The sequence below is a fragment of the Myotis brandtii genome, unplaced genomic scaffold (assembly GCF_000412655.1).
Source record: "Myotis brandtii unplaced genomic scaffold, ASM41265v1 scaffold422, whole genome shotgun sequence".
Taxonomy (NCBI): Eukaryota; Metazoa; Chordata; class Mammalia; order Chiroptera; family Vespertilionidae; genus Myotis; species Myotis brandtii.
Genome location: NW_005366171.1, coordinates 1,447,944 through 1,464,685, shown reverse-complemented (window position 1 = coordinate 1,464,685; position 16,742 = coordinate 1,447,944). Strand labels below are relative to the sequence as shown.

Here is a 16,742-nt window from a genome sequence, read left to right as displayed (position 1 = left end):
CCATGTTCGTACACCTGCTCAGTAGGAACTGACAGAGGGAATGACAGGACTGCCATTCTCTCTGCCCAACTCTGCGACTCCTAGGGGCCTTCCCTGACCTGTTTGGACTAAACTGCACACCACCTGCCCTCCTTTCTCATTCACCCAATAGGTACTATGTGTTCTCCCACAGTCAGGGTCATGCCAGACTACAGTTAAAGAGAGCACAGCTCTGTCCTTGTGGAGTTCATAGTCCAGTGGAGAGACTAGTATTAAATAAGTATTTCTACATGTAAGTAGATAATTCTTAATGTGTTGAGTGCCAACTGAAAGCACAGGAGTGCGAGTGTGTCACGAGGGGTCTGCTTTAGATTAGGGGCCAGGGAAGGCCTCCTCTGAGGAAGGGGCAGTTTACCTGGTTGCAGGGTAAGTAGAGTCAACTCAATGAAGTGGGAGGAGGGAGACTGAAAGAGAAGGGTGTGGATGGGAGAAGGTCATTCCAGGTAGAGAGAACAGCACATGCAAAGGCAAAAGTTGGGAAATTGTGTGTGCTTGTCAAGGAATTGAGAAAAGGCCAAGATGGTTGGCAGGGTGGTGAGCAGGGGTGGAGAGGCCGAGTCATAGTGTGCCTGCTCGGCCAAGGTAAGGATTTTGGATTTTATCTAAAGCAGGGTTGTAGGATCTGAGCTATGTTTTTAAGATCTCACTCTGGCTGTTATGCAGATAATGGATTGGGGTGACAAGAGGGATGCTAGCTAGGCTACTGTGGCTGTGGTGTAGGTAAGGGATGATAGTAGCTTGGATTAAGGTGTGCTAGAAAAGATGAAGAAAAGTAGATGGATGAGATGCATTTTAGAATTAGGATCAAGAGCATTTTGTGTTTGATTTGAAATGGGGAATAAGGTTAGGGAGATTTTAAGGCAAACTCCCAGCTTTCTGGCTTGAGCAATGGGGTAGCTGATGGAGCCCCTGATGGAGGAACAGGTTATGAGGAGGAAGGGTCTGATTTTGTGCAAGTTACATTTAAGATACCTGAGAGACACCCCAGAGAAGATGTGTGGTAGCAGAGTGTAGACAGGGAAGAGAAGAGAGCCCAGCCTCAGTCCTCCTCGGTCCTGAGGGACCCCAACTTCGAGAGGTCCCGCAGTGGAGGGGTAGCAGCCCTGAAGATTGAGAAGATCGGAGGGCTACCAGGAGAGAGCGGGACTTGGAAGCCAAGGAAGGGGGGGCAGGGCATCTCAAGAAGAAAGGAGTGATCAGAAACTGCCAAGAGGTCAGGATGAGGATGGCAAGATGCCTTGACAAGAATGGATTGCAGAAGAGTGGGGACTGGGGGGCCAGAAGCCTGAGGTGTGTGAGTTGAGAAGTGAATGGATAGGGGGTGAGAAAGTGGAAACAGCCTGTGTAGACATGTTTTCAAGAGGCTTGGCTGTGGAGAGAACTAGGGAAGGGGACAGTGGTTGAAAGGAAGTGTGGGGCCAGGGGAGAGTTTGTTGAGGATGGTTGTTTGGATGCTAGTGGAATGGCCCCACAGAGGAAGTTCAAGAAGCAGGAGGACCCAATTGTTGTGTTCAATGGTTAGTGTCGACCCATGAACCAAGAGATGGTTTGATTCCTAGTCAGGGCACATGCCCAGGTTGCAGGCTCAATCCCCAGTAGGGGGCATGCAGGAGGCAGCCGATCAATGATTTTCTCTCTCATCATTGATGTTTCTATCCCTCTCTCCCTCTCCCTTCCTCTCTCTGAAATCAATAAAAACATATTAAAAGAAAAAGAATCACACACAAAAAGACTCAAGCTTTATGGTAGAGTCATTACTTAAATGATTTCATTTCAAAAACAAAAAAGAAGCAGGAGGGAGGGTATAATCCAGCTGTCACCCATAGGCACTGGTGGTGGGGTCCAGGGAGGGGCTGACTTTTATTTATGTGCAATACCAGGGAGGGCCATGGCTTGTAGACTTTAGATTCTCATCCGATGGCTTCTGTTTTCTCCGAATAGAAAAGAAGGTCATCCTCTGAGAGTGAGAGCTGGGTGCTGGGTTCTAGAGAGGGAAGAAGAAGTAAATTAGTCGTTGCAAAGAACAGGAGAGGGACTGCTTAGAGAAATATTGGGTTTGCTGGGAGTGGCGAAAACCATTTAAGACCTTGCTCTTAGGCTCTTTTCGCCCACCCTGGCTGGGAGGGATTTGGCTTCATGAGTGGTCTGGGGTGGGACAGCTGACTCTGCCCGAGAGCCCCACAGCAGGCCTGGAAGAGCTCCAGGAGGTGGCCCCGCCCCTCACCAGCCTCATTTCCCATCACTCTGACTTGAATGGCTTACTGTCCCTGAACTCTCTTCTTTTTGCCTAGAAGACACTTCCCTTCTTCTCTCCACATTCAGCATCTTGTGCTGAGCTGCTGCCCTGCCCCCACCCTGCCCAGAGGAGGTTGGCACCTTTCCTCAGAGCCGGAAGCCCCTCTGCACATGTTCATCATACGTTTTCTCTGTCCCGGCACCAGTCTCACGGGCTGTGGTTAGGCTCTTTCAGCCCCACTGGACTGTGATCTGAGGGCGGGATGAATGAAAAGAGGCCCAGGTCAGGAGGCTGCCGGGGTGAATTCCCACTCCCTGGAGGGCACCTGGCCCTTGGGTGGTGGGGGTGGGGCTATGCACTGCAGAACCTCTGGGAAGGACGAAGGACCACATGCAGGCTCTCAGGAGGCTGGGTAGGGGCACTTCACAGTGTCTTCTCCTGGCAGAGACAGGACGGGGGCACAGGTCTCTGGCATAACTGTGATGTGGGATTCCTTCTGCCCACACTCACTGAGCATTTTGGGTGTACCCAGTACCAGATCTGGGAGTTCACTACGGGGGGTGGGGGGTGGGAGGTAGGGGGTGTTGGGAGACCGAGCATAAACAGGTCGTTAGGGCGACTTGTGCCCACGATGTGCCCATGTGGCTGCTTCTCGGGTTACAGAGGGATGAATACTGATTGAGCTGGGAGTTAGAACTTGACTTGCTTAGACCCCGAGGCACAGATGGGACGATGTGGGGGGAAGCCCCTTGAAGAGAGTTCTGAAACCATAGGGCTGGAAGAGGGAGTTGGTTTGTCGCCCCAGTTCTTAGGAGGCCTGTACCTCCATGCTGCGCACATTTGCTGAGGGACCCAGGGAAGGACTAGGCCACCCCGGGACAGTGCTGCGGTGTGGCCTGAAGTTCGCAGTTCCCTGGCTCACACTGCCGGGATCCATGCTCCCCTCCACCCTCATAACTGCACCCAGGAAGTGGCTCTCCACGCATGGCACTGACCTTGGAAGTGGCCTTGCAACTCCTTGGGAGGAACGATTGCTAGGTCTGGCCCTGATAAAGTCCGGCTTCCTGGCAAGGTCGCAGAATAGTCGGCCTTTCCTGGTGCTTTTCTTGTCCTGGCACAGAGATTAGATAGGCTGGTAGAGAGAGAGGGAATGGTGGCAGGACAGACAGAGCCTCTGGAAGGAGACTCTAGCAGGAAAGGGAAGGGACATGGCAGCAAGGACACTAGCGTTGCCTTTCCAGAGGCGGATGGGAATAGAGTCCCGGGGTGCGGAGATGTTGCTCTTCCTATGGCCTGAGGAGCAGCCAGCAACTGTGGGGGCTGGTCAGCGTGGGGGCCAAGATGTTTGCTTGGGGAGATGGGCAAGAGGACGGGGAAGACCCTACACATCAAGCTATGCTCTTTCCTCATTCCCCTCATCTGTGAGAGTAGTCAGCTCTCCTCCTTTTCCCGAGAGCCTGATGGGCGGCCCCTCAGCTCCTTCCTGCTGGAGCCTCCCCAGTGCTCATGGAGTTAGGCCTCTTGCTCACCAGTTGGGTGTCCAAGGGGAGGAAGAGACTGGGTCTTTTGCATAGTGGGCTAGATTAGAGGCCTGGAGAAGAGAGGGTGGGAAGGGAGACCAGCATCCGATCACTTTGTGAAGGACCTGGGAGGGGCACCAGCTGGCCTGCCTCGACCCACTTTCCCCATCACTTTCCTGCAGGTGTTAGAGCTGCGGCGACCCATGGATTCCCGGCTGGAGCACGTGGACTTTGAGTGCCTTTTCACCTGCCTCAGTGTGCGCCAGCTGATCCGAATCTTTGCCTCACTGCTGCTGGAGCGCCGGGTCATTTTTGTGGCCGATAAGCTCAGGTAGGCCCCCGTAGGGCAAGGTGGAGAAGAGGGGGAAGGAACATCACAAATTCACCCAGCATGTATTTATGAACCCCTGCCCGTGTGAGTGTGTGTGTGTGGTGAGATCACATGGAGAGGGAAAGGTTAGCAAATCCAGGAAGAAAGGACGGTTGGGAGCACACAAGATGAGAACCCAGTTGAGGACTGGCCTGAGGAAGAGGAGGGACACTTCCTTTGCAGCAGCCAAGACTGTGCAGATGCAAATATGGGGCGGGCAAAAGTAGGTTTACACTTGTGAGGACATGAAACACAGTTCATTCTTGTATTATTATTTACTAACTAGAGGCCCGATGCACGAAATCTGTGCAAGGGGGTTGGCCCCTGCCGCCTTGGCGGCTGCCTTTGTCTTGGTCGCTGCAGCTGAGGCTTCGTCCAGAAGGTTGTCCGGAAGGATGTCTGGTTAATTAGCATATTACGCTTTTATTATTATAGATTTTTGTATTATTTTTTATACAACTGTAGGCTACTTTTGCCCGCCCCTGCATATTCATATGGAAAGAGGTAAGAAAGGAGATTTCTGGCCGATGGCCGCATTTCTGCCAGTGGGGGAGGCAAGGCCATCCCTGTGGGATGATGAATTTGAGGAGTGTGATGAACCCTAGGAAGGGTCCCCGTGAGGAAGGGGCCAGGGCGTTGACCAGGGCTAGGGGTCGTAGGAGGAGTGCCAGTTGAGAGTGTCACCTGGAGAAGGCAATTGACCGCAGTGACCCAGGGCCAGGCACTTGGGGATTTGTGGAGAAGGCTGAGGTGAGGCGCTGAGGGTGCTGGGGGAGTGGTTGCAGGAATGCTGGCCAGTCAAACAAGGACAGGAACAAGGAGACATCAGGACCTGGAGGTGTCCGTGAGCAGGGAGGCTGGCTTAGGAGGAATAAGGAAAGAGCTGGATGGGTCACAAGTCTTGGTCCGAAGCGTTGGCATTGATGATTTTAGAGGAGGTCTGGATGCCAAGATCTGGTTGAGGCCATCGGAGGGTGCAGAAGTGTCACTGGACACGAGGTGTCCCAGAAGAAGCCAATGTGGATGGGACTAGAGATCTCTGCGGTCTCTGTTCTAAGAATGCTAGTACCATTTATGAGGGCTTCTTTCTCATGACCCAAGCCTTCCAAAGCCCCACCTCCTAATGTCATATTTGGGGTTAGGGTTTCAACATATGAATTTGGAGGGACACAAACAGATCATAGCAAAGAGTATGGGTGGAGGTGGGCCAGGCAGGGAGAGGATGAGATATTGGCAGCACATTATCTGTTTTATTTTGGTCAAATAACCCGTCACAGGCAGCAGTGGTTTCTCCAGGGTGGCAGAACTCATTCATTCAGGTATTTATTAAGTTACCTGCTATGTGCCATACCATATGCCAGGTGCTGATACGAGGGGCAGAAAAGAAACAGCCTCTGTCCCGTTTGTTCCCCAATAATCCCAGGATCCCTGAGGTACCTCTGTCTGCGTGTATGAGGGTGGCGAGGGCAGCAGGAGAAATGGATCCTGAAGGCCACTGGGACAGGACCCCCAGCTGCCCAGCTGTGAGGCTCTGGTCTGGGCAGACCTTGGTGCCCCTAACAGAGCCTGGACCCTGAGGTTTCTTTTCCTGAAGCTTCCATTCCCTCACTGGGGGCACCCTCTCTGCCACCCCACCGTTAGCCCAGCTCCATCAGGATATGAGCACTGCTGTTGTTTCTGTGGCTGTTGCTGCCTTCTGAGCACATTCCAGGACCCTTCTGGGAGGAAAGGGCCCCAGGCCCTGCCCTGGGCCTGGCCTGACATGAGTTCTGCCAGTCTTGGGTCTTAGAAAAGATGTCCCCCTGCTCCGGGTCTGCCTCTGACGGGAGGGGCAGGTAGGGAGCCCAGGAGGGCGCACAGGCCCGACGGTGGTCAGGGCTCAGCAGTGCAGCAGCTCAGGCTCCGTGCCTCGTGTGTTAGGTGTTCCGCAGTCCTTTGTCCCTCTGGCTGGGTTCCGTTGTCACGTCTGTGGGATGTGTGTGTGCACGTGTGCATGAGCTCTGTGGCGATCGGAGGAGATGGTGGAGATCAGTGTCCCTAGGCCCTGAGACATCCTTTTTCCACACCTTTTTCAGGTGGCTCTCCTTGGGTGTGGGGAGCTACTGTGCCCAGGGGAAGGGCTTGGGGCCAGGACACCTGTCTCTGCCTCAAGGCCCAGCAGTATTTTAGTGTCCGGAGGGTGGCAGGGCAGTCAAGCAAAGCACTGGCTGACAAAACACTCGTGAACATCCAGAGGTCCTTCTAGAAGAGGGGGTCTGTTCTGTCGTGTCAGAGAACCATGTCCTCTGACTGGTGGGATGTTAGTCGTGAAAGGGCAAGAGTCCCTGTGGAGCTGATCACGCAGAGACCACACTTTCATGGCTAATGGATGGGACCAGTAGATGTGGAGGACAGGGTGGGAGAGTCAAGCTTGAAAGTGGTCTTGACTGCGGGCCTCTGTCTCCTGATCTGTAACATGGTCCCTGGGGGAGGGCCTTGGACTATGCTCCTGGCAGATGGACAGTCAGGCCAGGTGTGTCTCCTGTGTTTGCTGGTGCCCTTCACCAGCCCTCAATGCACCTGGGGAGCGTGCACTCACGTTTGTACCACCTAGCTAGCATCCTAGAGATTTTCCTCCGGCTCCCACTGGCCATTCTGCTTGGACAGCCAGCCCTGTAGTGCACCTGGGCATAGAGGCCTAGAGCCCCCTCTAGGTCAAGAGAGGGATGACCCCACTGAGACCTGTGGCTATTTTTTGGAGCCTGAGAGGAAAGATGGCAAGAGTGGTGCCAGCCCCCTGATCGCAGTCAGTGGGCCTCAGTCAGACCACTTTTTCCAATCAAGGAGAGGAAGGGATGGCTGGAGGGCAGAGCAGTGAAGTCATGCGGGGCTGGGGAACAGGAAGCCTGGTTGTGTTGTGGGTCTGCCACTTATGAGTAAACTGGCCTGGGTATCGGTGGCCCCAGCTGTGAAATGCAGAATTGATGAGGTGACCTCTATAGGGCCTTCCAGCTCTTGCACGCTATGAATTTGTAACCAGCTCTGACTCACTTTGTGCTCCCGGCCTGAGCTGATACTCCGGCACTAGTCAGGCCTGCCTGTGCATTTGGGTGGCCCTTTGGGGAGAGTAGGGTATATGTGAGTCCTGTGTGTGTTCATTGCTACCTGCCTTCCTGGCTGTTTCTAGGTAGTCACCAAAGAGGGTAGCAGCAATGTCCTTGGGGCCCTGACGGTGGGGGTGCGGGGGCTTCACTGGCCTGTAGGGTCAGACCCAGACCCGAGCCCCATTAGCATCGATTTTTGTTGCCCTGGGAGGTTTAACATAAAAGGATGTTCTGAGCCCCAGCAGGCTCCACCTCCCCTTCCTCGAAGGTGCGGGGTCTGGGTTCAGGCACTTTGTCTCTCTTTGTCCACCAGTACCCTGTCCAGCTGCTCCCACGCCGTGGTGGCCTTGCTCTACCCCTTCTCCTGGCAGCATACCTTCATTCCTGTCCTCCCGGCCTCCATGATTGACATCGTCTGCTGTCCCACCCCCTTCCTGGTTGGCCTGCTCTCCAGCTCCCTTCCCAAACTGAAGGAGCTGCCGGTGGAGGAGGTGGGCCACCTGGGGAACCAGCTGGCGGGAGGTTGGAAGGAGGAAGGGGACAGAAGGAACAGCAACCCCCAGGAGAGAAGGGCAGAGGGGGAGTGGAGGGGAGAAAGGCACTGGGATTTTCTCTTTTGTGCCCTCTGGGCCTCTCTACCCAGCTCATCCTTTCTCCCTGGGAGGGCTGTCCCTGGCTGGAGTTATTCCTGTTATCTGACCCTGGCATCTAGGGGTCTGGAGGCCTGGGGAGGGCATTGCAGGGATTCGTACCCTGAATCACTGTCGCCGATGCCTCTTTTCCTCAGGCACTGATGGTGAATCTGGGATCGGACCGATTCATCCGGCAGGTAAGAGTGGGACGCTGCCGAACGTGGCCTGCCCTGGGGCGGGTGCTTGTTCAGTGCAGACTCCAGAGCAGCCAGCACGGTTGCACGCAGCTCAGCCTCCACCACCTGCTTGTTAAGCTCTCTGGGTCCCGTATTCACAGAATAGACAAGGACGGGAGAAACTGATCTGAGCGGTCTTGACCTCGGCAGGGTCTGCCTTTCTTGCTGGCACCATCAGCTTCTAGAAGGCGTGTGGGAGTGCAGACGACAGGGCCTGTAGGTCTAAAGACGTGACCTCTGGGCTCTGCCACCTTTGAGCCACATGGTCTTGGACAGGCTCTGAGCTTCTCTGAGCCGAGTTCTCATCTCTAAACCAGGCATGGTGGTGGCACCTGCCTTGAAACGTTGCTGGGGGCTGAGTACACAGGATGCATAGAATGCCGTGGGATGTAAAGGTTAACTTCAAAAGCCTTTGTTAGTCGTGGAAATCCTGCTGGCCAGCCCAGTGTCGTACCCTCTGGGAGGGTACAGTCCGTTACGCAGCATTGACAGAGTTTGGTCTCCTGGGTACAGGCATCAAGGTGCGGACACTGAACCAGAATGTAGAGACGGGAACGGTGGCTTAACCTCTCGCCTGAGACAGTCTCCCCACCCCAGCCAGCTGTGCTTCCTCCTGGAGCTAAAGCTGGGGGAATAGGGGAGACTTCGTTGGGGTGTCAGGGTAGGAAGGAACCCTTCGCTGGTCCTGTGAATGCCACCTGCTCTACCACTTTTTATCCATGTGACCTTGGACAAGTTTCTTAACCTCAGCTTCTCATCTTAAAGTGAGATTGATAAATAGTATCAGGGTTATTGGGACAATTGAAGGAGAGTGTATATGTAAGCTATTCATACAGGGCCTGGCACGTAGTAAGGGCTCAGCCACTGTCAGTTATCACTGTCACTGCATTTTCCTTCTCCTGCAGATGGATGATGAGGACACGTTGTTACCTAGGAAGTTGCAGGCGGCTCTGGAGCAGGCTCTAGAGAGGAAGAACGAACTGATCTCCCAGGATTCCGACAGCGACTCCGACGATGGTGAGTGAGGCTTGCTGCAACACAGTCAGCTCTGGCCCCAGGCTCCTCTGCTCTGGGCCTGGCCTCATCGCACGGGACCCTGGTTCTATGCACCAGGCCCTCTGGCTGATGAGGTTCCAGTTGTAGGACCTTGATCTCACGCTCACCTAGAATTCTCTAGCCGCACCACCGGTGGGGTTCAGGGAGTTATGGCTTGACTACGTCTGAGGGGAGAGAAGTATTGTGGTATTTTATCAGAGCGAGCTCAGGAACATAATATTGGGGCTGCTTCTCAAGTGGCCTAGGCCAGCGGTCGCCAACCGCGGACCACTGGTGGTCCCTGAGGTCCACCACTGGTGGTCCAAGGGCCGAAAGGTTGGCGACTGCTGGCCTAGCTACAAAGCTACCTCTTCCCTCTAATTCTTCTCTACCTCAGGAGGCTTGGGAAGGAAAACCCCAAGACCTGTGACAGCTACAAAGACTCTTGCTGACAGGAAACTAGTTATTCCTCCCCCTCGGGCCTTGCCTGGAGCCATTGAAGGGGATGAAGGGAGCTTCCTCCTGCTGTGAAGCCAGGAAAACCACCCAGGGCGAGGAGTGTGGGGGAAGGGGTCCTCTGGTCTCTGATTCCCACTCTCATTCATCCAGCAAGTAGTTGCCAGCCTCCCAGCTTGTGAGCTCGTGATGAGCCTGGGTGCCCAGGAGGTAGTTTCAAGAACAGATCAGTGGTCTGGCAGGGAATTTTATGGAGGAGAGGGAGATACCGGCTGGAGGCTGAGGTTCGAGTCTGGAGATGGCAGGCTCTTGACCAGAACCTGAAAGATGTTCTTTTCTCTTCCAGAATGTAACACCCTCAATGGGCTGGTGTCGGAGGTGTTTATCCGGTTCTTCGTGGAGACGGTTGGGCACTACTCCCTCTTCCTGACCCAGAGTGAGAAGGGGGAGAGAGCCTTTCAGCGGGAAGCCTTCCGCAAGTCTGTGGCCTCCAAAAGCATCCGCCGTTTCCTTGAGGTTTTTATGGAGTCTCAGATGTTTGCTGGCTTCATCCAAGACAGGGAGCTAAGAAAGTGTCGGGCAAAGGGTAAGGTTAGAAGAGCTGGGGTCAGCAGGCCTTCTCCTCTTAACTTTTCTGCTGCCAGCGGGGCTGAATAGCTAGGCACTGTGACAGAAGCTCTTGGGCATTGGCTGGGCCCAGGCCTCCTACCATCATCCCTTTTCTTCTGATAGAAACTTCCAAGGGAGCTTTCTGCTCCTGTCCCAGTACACACGGCACAAGGCTGCCCAGGCTGGAGCCACATGGCTTGTCTCCTCCAAGAACAGCGTGCCGTTGCTTTTCTTCTGATAGAAACTTCCAAGGGAGCTTTCTGCCTCTGTCCCAGTAGACACGGCACAGGCTGCCCTGGCGGGAGCCACGTGGCTTGTCTCCTCCAAGAACAGCATGCCGTCCGTTGCCCGTCCCCTCCTCAAACATCCTTCTTATTCAGAGAAAAAGACCTGGCTGAGCAATTTAGGGAAGTCTGAGAATCCAGGGTTGAGAAGGCCCTCGAAGAGAATAGCTCTGTCTTAGGTTGGTGGCAGAACACATTCAGAGCAGAAGGTTCTCTTATCACTACTTATTTTGTCGGCTCTGCTCACTGTAGGACTTTTCCACCTCATCAACATCTTTCTGTCTAACATCAGGGTTATTATTCTGTCCACTAATACTGTCCATTTAGCCTGACAAACCTTTCGAAACAACATTGTAGAGTGGTCCACAAGGAACTAGAGAAGGTGTCTACCCAGGGGCAGCTTTGAAACGAGGAGTAGCATCTTCGCCGTAATGCAGCTCAGCCTTGTGCCCCTGGGAGCAAGGTATCGAGGGCCTCTTGCTATGAACAGTGAACACCAGTGAGATGGTAGTTTTGGTGAGACAATCTGAATTCTGAGATGCTCCTGTAAATTATAATTGCAGAGCCTTGGCTTCTCCTTTTGGGGATCTGTGTCTCATCGTCCCTTCCAGGAGGCCTTGTCTTCCCTTCCTCCATTGACTGTTCTTTTCCCTGCTCCTGTTTCTCCTCTTCCCCAGGCCTCTTTGAGCAGCGAGTAGAGCAGTATTTAGAGGAACTCCCAGACACTGAACAGAGCGGAATGAATAAGTTTCTCCGAGGTTTAGGTAAGTAGCTCTGTCATCGATGAGAGGCTGGGGGAGAGGGTCTGGGGGGGATCTGTACCCCAAGCTGCTCTATACCAATGCCAATGGGTATTATACTGGGGCTATAGACAGAACGGGAAGGGGTCCCTTGGTGAAGAGAAGATTGCCAGCCCAGTGCTCCAAGGGCATTTAGCACAGGATTTACCTACCTGCAGAGCCAAGAGAAACCACAGATCTCACCTGTGGTTTTCTGGGTGCACTCCTTCCTGAGGGAATAGGAGGGCCACTAGGACCAGAGAGCTTTCCTATAGGCCAGGAGGGGTCTACAAGACTAGCAATGCCAGAGTGCCGTCTCTGAAAACCTCCATTCTTTTCAAAGAGCTCAGCCACTTAGATCATAGAATGTCTCCATTTCAAGGGAAATTGAGGCCAAGTAAGTTAAATGCTTGCCCAAAGCCAAACAGTGATTTATTCCAGGGCCCTCATTGGAGTGTTTTCCCTACCACGGCTCAGATCTGTCATAGTCCAGTCTCTCTAATCCTTTCTCTCCAACTGAGAGGGTTAGAGATTATATGGAAATATTCTCACTCCTGCCCTTTCTGGCCCACAGGCAACAAAATGAAGTTCCTCCACAAGAAGAATTAAGCCCCTTCCCCAGTGACAGAGAGTCCAGTGCCTGGCAGAGCCTGGAGCCTAGGGAGGGGGCCCAGCCTGGGACCCTCTGGGCTGCTGTGGCCGCTCTGTCCCCACAGACCCCACCCTCCAAGCCAGCCCACCTCTGCCTTCATGATATCCCAGATACTGTTTGTAAATAATCTGCTGTAAGCTTTCTTATCTGTTTTTGTAACAAGCAAAGAGAATCTGGTAAATATTTGTATATTCCCAAGGGGCCGGGTGCTTTCCTGCCTGCCCGAGCATGGATGACGTTCGGCTCGGTGCTGGTGACTGGCCAATTATGTGCAGCTGACTGTCTCGGCCAAACCACTGATCTTCCCCGGGAGGCTCCTGGCCTGCCTGAGCCCCTGCTGCCAGTCTGGGGCCACGGAGAGCAGATGCTGTCTTGTTATGTACAGGGGGACTATTTTTTAAAACATTTTTTTAGAGTTTCTATTTTTTTTTTCTTCCTAATAGTCTCCCTTCCCTAACCTTCTGTTTTTAAAAGGCAAAGGTCAGTCAGTCCCCTTTTGCAGCATGAAACCAGGCTCTTGGGCCTGGCCTTCTCTTGTTTCTCCCACCTTGGTGGTGGTCAGTGAGTCATGGGAGGCCCACCCCCAGCTCTGCCAGTGCTCTCCGGGCCCGGCTCCCAGTCCGTGGTGGCCATGATGCGGTACAAGGCATCCCTTCTTCCCACCATCTACGGGTGTTCTCAATAAACAGTGTACAGTTGTTTGGGCCCAGAGCCCCCATGTGTTCCTTGGCTTCATTATCTATAACTTTCTCTCCTGGGGGACGGGCTGAGATAGGCCAGCCAGGGGTGAAACACCATCATGACGGGTACTTGATGAAGAATTTAGCTTCAGAAATTGGTTCTGTGGTCTGACTTTATGATTAGTCTTTTTAAAATTTATTATTTGTTAATTTGAGAGGAAGAGGGAGAGAAGGAGGTACAGTGAGGCCTTGACTTACGAGTGTCCCGACTAACGAGTTTTTCGAGATACGAGCCGTCTCTCGGCCGATTTTTTGCTTTGAGCGAAAATTTGGGTTACGAGCCAGCTTCAGATACCCCACCGCTAGTTGGCGCAGCGAACGTCTCAGTGAATGCCACAACATCCGCCCAGCATCATGTGTCATTGTAATGGTGAAAATTGATTTGACATACGAGTAATTTGAGTTACGAGCTCCGTCACGGAACGAATTAAACTCGTAAGTCAAGGCCCCACTGTAGAGGGAAGAAGAAAGAGAAACATCTATTTGTTGTTCCACTTATGTATACATTCATTGGTTGATTCTTGTGTGTGCCCTGACCAGGGATCGAACCCAATACCTTGGCCTATTGGGACAATGCTCTTAACTGAGCTACGGAGCCAGGGAATATGACTAGTCTTAGAGTTAGAAAATACCTTATCATTGTTCTAGTTTAGCGTCCCTCTCTAATAGCCAACTGTTCATACTCTATGTCAGTGTTTCCAGGGATGGGAAATTCTTTCTCATTGCCCTTTGACTCCACTATTAGGTGAATCTCAACACTTTTCTGTTCGGTATAAAGCCCTTAGACATCACTGGGTATCCTGACATTGGTGGAGTGAAGCCCAGCTAAAGCCAACCCAGGGCTTGCTGAGAGCCTATGGCTCTTCCATGTCACTCAGTGGAGTTATTTGTTGGAACCCTAGGATTGACTACAGAAGGTTCTGTTACCTTCCATGGAAGAGCAAGGAGAGAAGCAGGGTGGGGAATATGGGGCTTAGGCTTTCTACATACCAAGGCCATCGCAGAGCACAGACCTTGAAGATGAAGTATTAATCTGGAACTCTGTTCATTAGAACTGGGTTTGGGCGAGGATTTGAACCATGGAGTAAAGGTTTCCTATCCTTCCACCCTGGCCTACTTAAACAGGAGACAATCCCATTCTTAATCTCCCTTTCCTTCCTTACATCTCCATTGAAGGCCTGTGCCGATCCCAACCTGTCCATGGTTTGGGGTTGCTGTCTGCCTCTTAAAGCAAAGTAGAGGGTTGTCTTCTCTGAAAAGCCTCCTGAATGTGGGTTTTCAGTTGAAGTAGAGAGAGAAGGCAGGAGTTACAACCAGAAAGTCCAAAGTGGGGTGTAGTTACCTCCGGGACGTGTCACTGTTAACACAGCCTGGGCTTCATGACAATCATAGAAGTAGATTCCTTAATAATAATCTATAATAATAAAAGTGTAATATGCTAATTAGACCGGACAGCTGAACGACCTTCCGGACGTCCTTCCGGATGAAGCTGCCGCAGCAGGGGCCAAGGCAGAGGCAGTTAGGGGCAATCAGGCAGGCAGAGTGGTTAGGGGCCATCAGGCAGGCAGGCGAGCAATTAGGAGCCAGTGGTCCCGGATTGCAAGTTGGTGCAGGCCAGGCTGAGGGACCCCCCTGCCCCCCCACAAGAATTTTGTGCACCAGGCCTCTAGTAAAGTAGTAATAGTTTCTAAAAGGTGCTATTTTTACTCTTTTCCCTTCCTTTTACCAAGGTACATGCCCTTGACCAGAATCGAACCTGGGACCCTTCAGTCCGCAGGCCGACGCTCTATCCACTGAGCCAAACCAGTTAGGGCATCTTTTCCCTTCCTTTTACATGTGGCTTCAAAGAATCCACAAGATATCAGATCACAAGATATTTGGTATAAATATTGGGGGTGGGGTAATTAGAAACTTTTATGTATTTTAAAAAAACTTACAATTAACCCTACGGATTTCTTCCTCCTGTAACTCTCATCCCAATTCAGAAACCAATACTGGCACATAATGGTTTAGAATGAGCTGCAAGGGCCCATACAGTGACTGCTATGGGCAAGGCACAGAAGTCTTATGGGGATAGTAGAGGTGGGTGTGTTCAGGGCTTCTTTCCATATTCTGCTTTGGGGTTGACAAGTGTTCAGGGCTTCTTTCCATATTCTGCTTTCACATGATCTCAAAACCCCGAACAGATGATTCTCAACCCTGTCAGATTCAATACTTGCCTTTTCTATAGCAAATACCATTAACTCTTCCCCTGAATTATCCTCAAATGAAATCATAGATAATATAACCTACCTAAACACATCTTAATTATAATATAAAAGGGAAGAAATAAAGTACTTTATTATAAAAGAACATTTATTTAAATAGCCAAATGCTTGGACACAATTGTAATACGGTGGAGTCAGAGGTTTACACCTGTACACAAAATTACTGTAGCTATACATGCAGACAGATAAAAGTGTGTTATATTAGAAACTGATTCTATTGAGTAGAAGTTACCATTGGCAAGAGAGTTTTCTGAAATGAACAATTCTGGGTAGTATTCTGAACAAAACACAGTATGAGCTTCCCTGACTTAAACAGTATTTGGAATCCTGGAAAACTGAGAAGTACATGAAAACTGAATCATCTCTCCCGACCCCCACCCCACCCCAAACTTACTGATTATGAGTAAATGGAGTTAGGTTCTGAGGTAGATTTTTTTTCTTTGTTCTTAAGAATCAACCCATACATTGCAGGACAGCTAGGTTCCCTGGTTGCTTCCCTTCTATGATTGTGACTCCCTGACCCCCCTCCCCACCATGCTGTTGCCACCTTTGAGAGCAAGTGTCCTTTAACAGTGCTGAGAACTCGGGCAATTGGTCTCCTCTACTAGAAGTTCCGGTGCCTATGGGTGTCAGCCCTCATCTATTCTGGGGTTAAGAAAGGCCCTGGGGGCAACCTGCTTGGGTCCCCTCCCTGCAGCAGTTTCTGTAATAAAACTTGCTTTCCCTGGTCTTTTTGTTCACGAACTCATTCTTCAGTTTCTCGAGACAAGGAACGTGGACCTGAACAGAAATTTTGGATATCGTCTCTGGAGGTGCCACCGAGATTCTACAGAACACGCACTAGATTCTTGGGTTGATGGCAGGAGACATGCTCCCCTGTGGCCATGTGGAACTCTACACATGGACTACTAGACTCTTTTTTAAAAAATATATTTTTATTGATTTCAGAGAGGAAGGGAGAGGGAGAGGGAGATAGAAACATCAATGATGAGAATTGAATTATTGATGGGCTGCCTCTGCACACCCCACACTGGGGATCAAGCCTGCAACCTGGGCATGTGCCCTTGACTGGAATCCAATCCGGGCCCTTCAGCCCACAGGCCGACTATCCACTGAGCCAAACCAGCCAGGGCATAGACTCCTAGACTGTAATGCTCAGCTGTAACATAGAAAGGAACACTGGCCGCTCCTGGAACCCCAGCTGCACCTTTTCCAGGACTGGCTTCTCTCAATAAACTTTGCTCCCGCTAAAAAAAAAAAAAAGAGAGAGAAAGGCCCTGGGTTTTTCCTGTAATGAGTCTGATAACTTTTAAAGTAGGGCAGGCTGCCTCTTGGGTCTTTCTAAGGCCCTTTTCAGTGAGTCATCATGTGCTGGTAACTGCAGTGCTGAGATGGGGACCCCGGCTTTTAAGGGGTGTTTTGGAGATGTGCCCTTAGAAAGCATTATGACGCCAACTGTGGTTCACATCGGATGGTCTATGTAATTTGGGCCCCAAGAAAATTACTCTAATTGCGATCACTGCTCAGTTAAATTTTTGTTAAAAATATATTTCATATGTGGACTTGAAACTTACCTTGTACCCCAAATGACTTATGTCTAAGGATACATAAACAGGGTTTTAAAAACACACAAAACAAAGTAGAAATAAAACAAAAATTGGACTAAAATAAAGTCAGAAATGAAACACACTTCAACCTTCATTCTTACTAGGGAGCCATACTGTGGTGTTATGCATCCCAAAACAATTTAAACTTATGGTGGTGGGGTGGGTGTTAATTCAAAGGTCATGAAAACTCCAGTACA

General features: G+C 51.4%; 1 protein-coding gene across 4 annotated transcripts in view; it reads left to right on the top strand.

Annotated features, from left to right (window-relative positions):
- The window catches only part of ST5 (suppression of tumorigenicity 5), a 102,956-nt gene extending 90,314 nt beyond the window's left edge, over positions 1-12,642 (top strand). For all 4 annotated transcript variants that reach the window (XM_005873951.2, XM_005873949.2, XM_005873950.2 and 1 more), the window contains exons 14-20: positions 3,978-4,126; positions 7,562-7,739; positions 8,036-8,077; positions 9,022-9,133; positions 9,954-10,193; positions 11,178-11,264; positions 11,854-12,642. In XM_005873951.2, coding sequence (XP_005874013.1) covers positions 3,978-4,126; positions 7,562-7,739; positions 8,036-8,077; positions 9,022-9,133; positions 9,954-10,193; positions 11,178-11,264; positions 11,854-11,888 — 843 coding nt within the window. In that variant the 3' untranslated portion in view covers positions 11,889-12,642. The remainder of the gene's footprint in view (positions 1-3,977; positions 4,127-7,561; positions 7,740-8,035; positions 8,078-9,021; positions 9,134-9,953; positions 10,194-11,177; positions 11,265-11,853) is intronic.
- Positions 12,643-16,742: the final 4,100 nt, after the last annotated feature.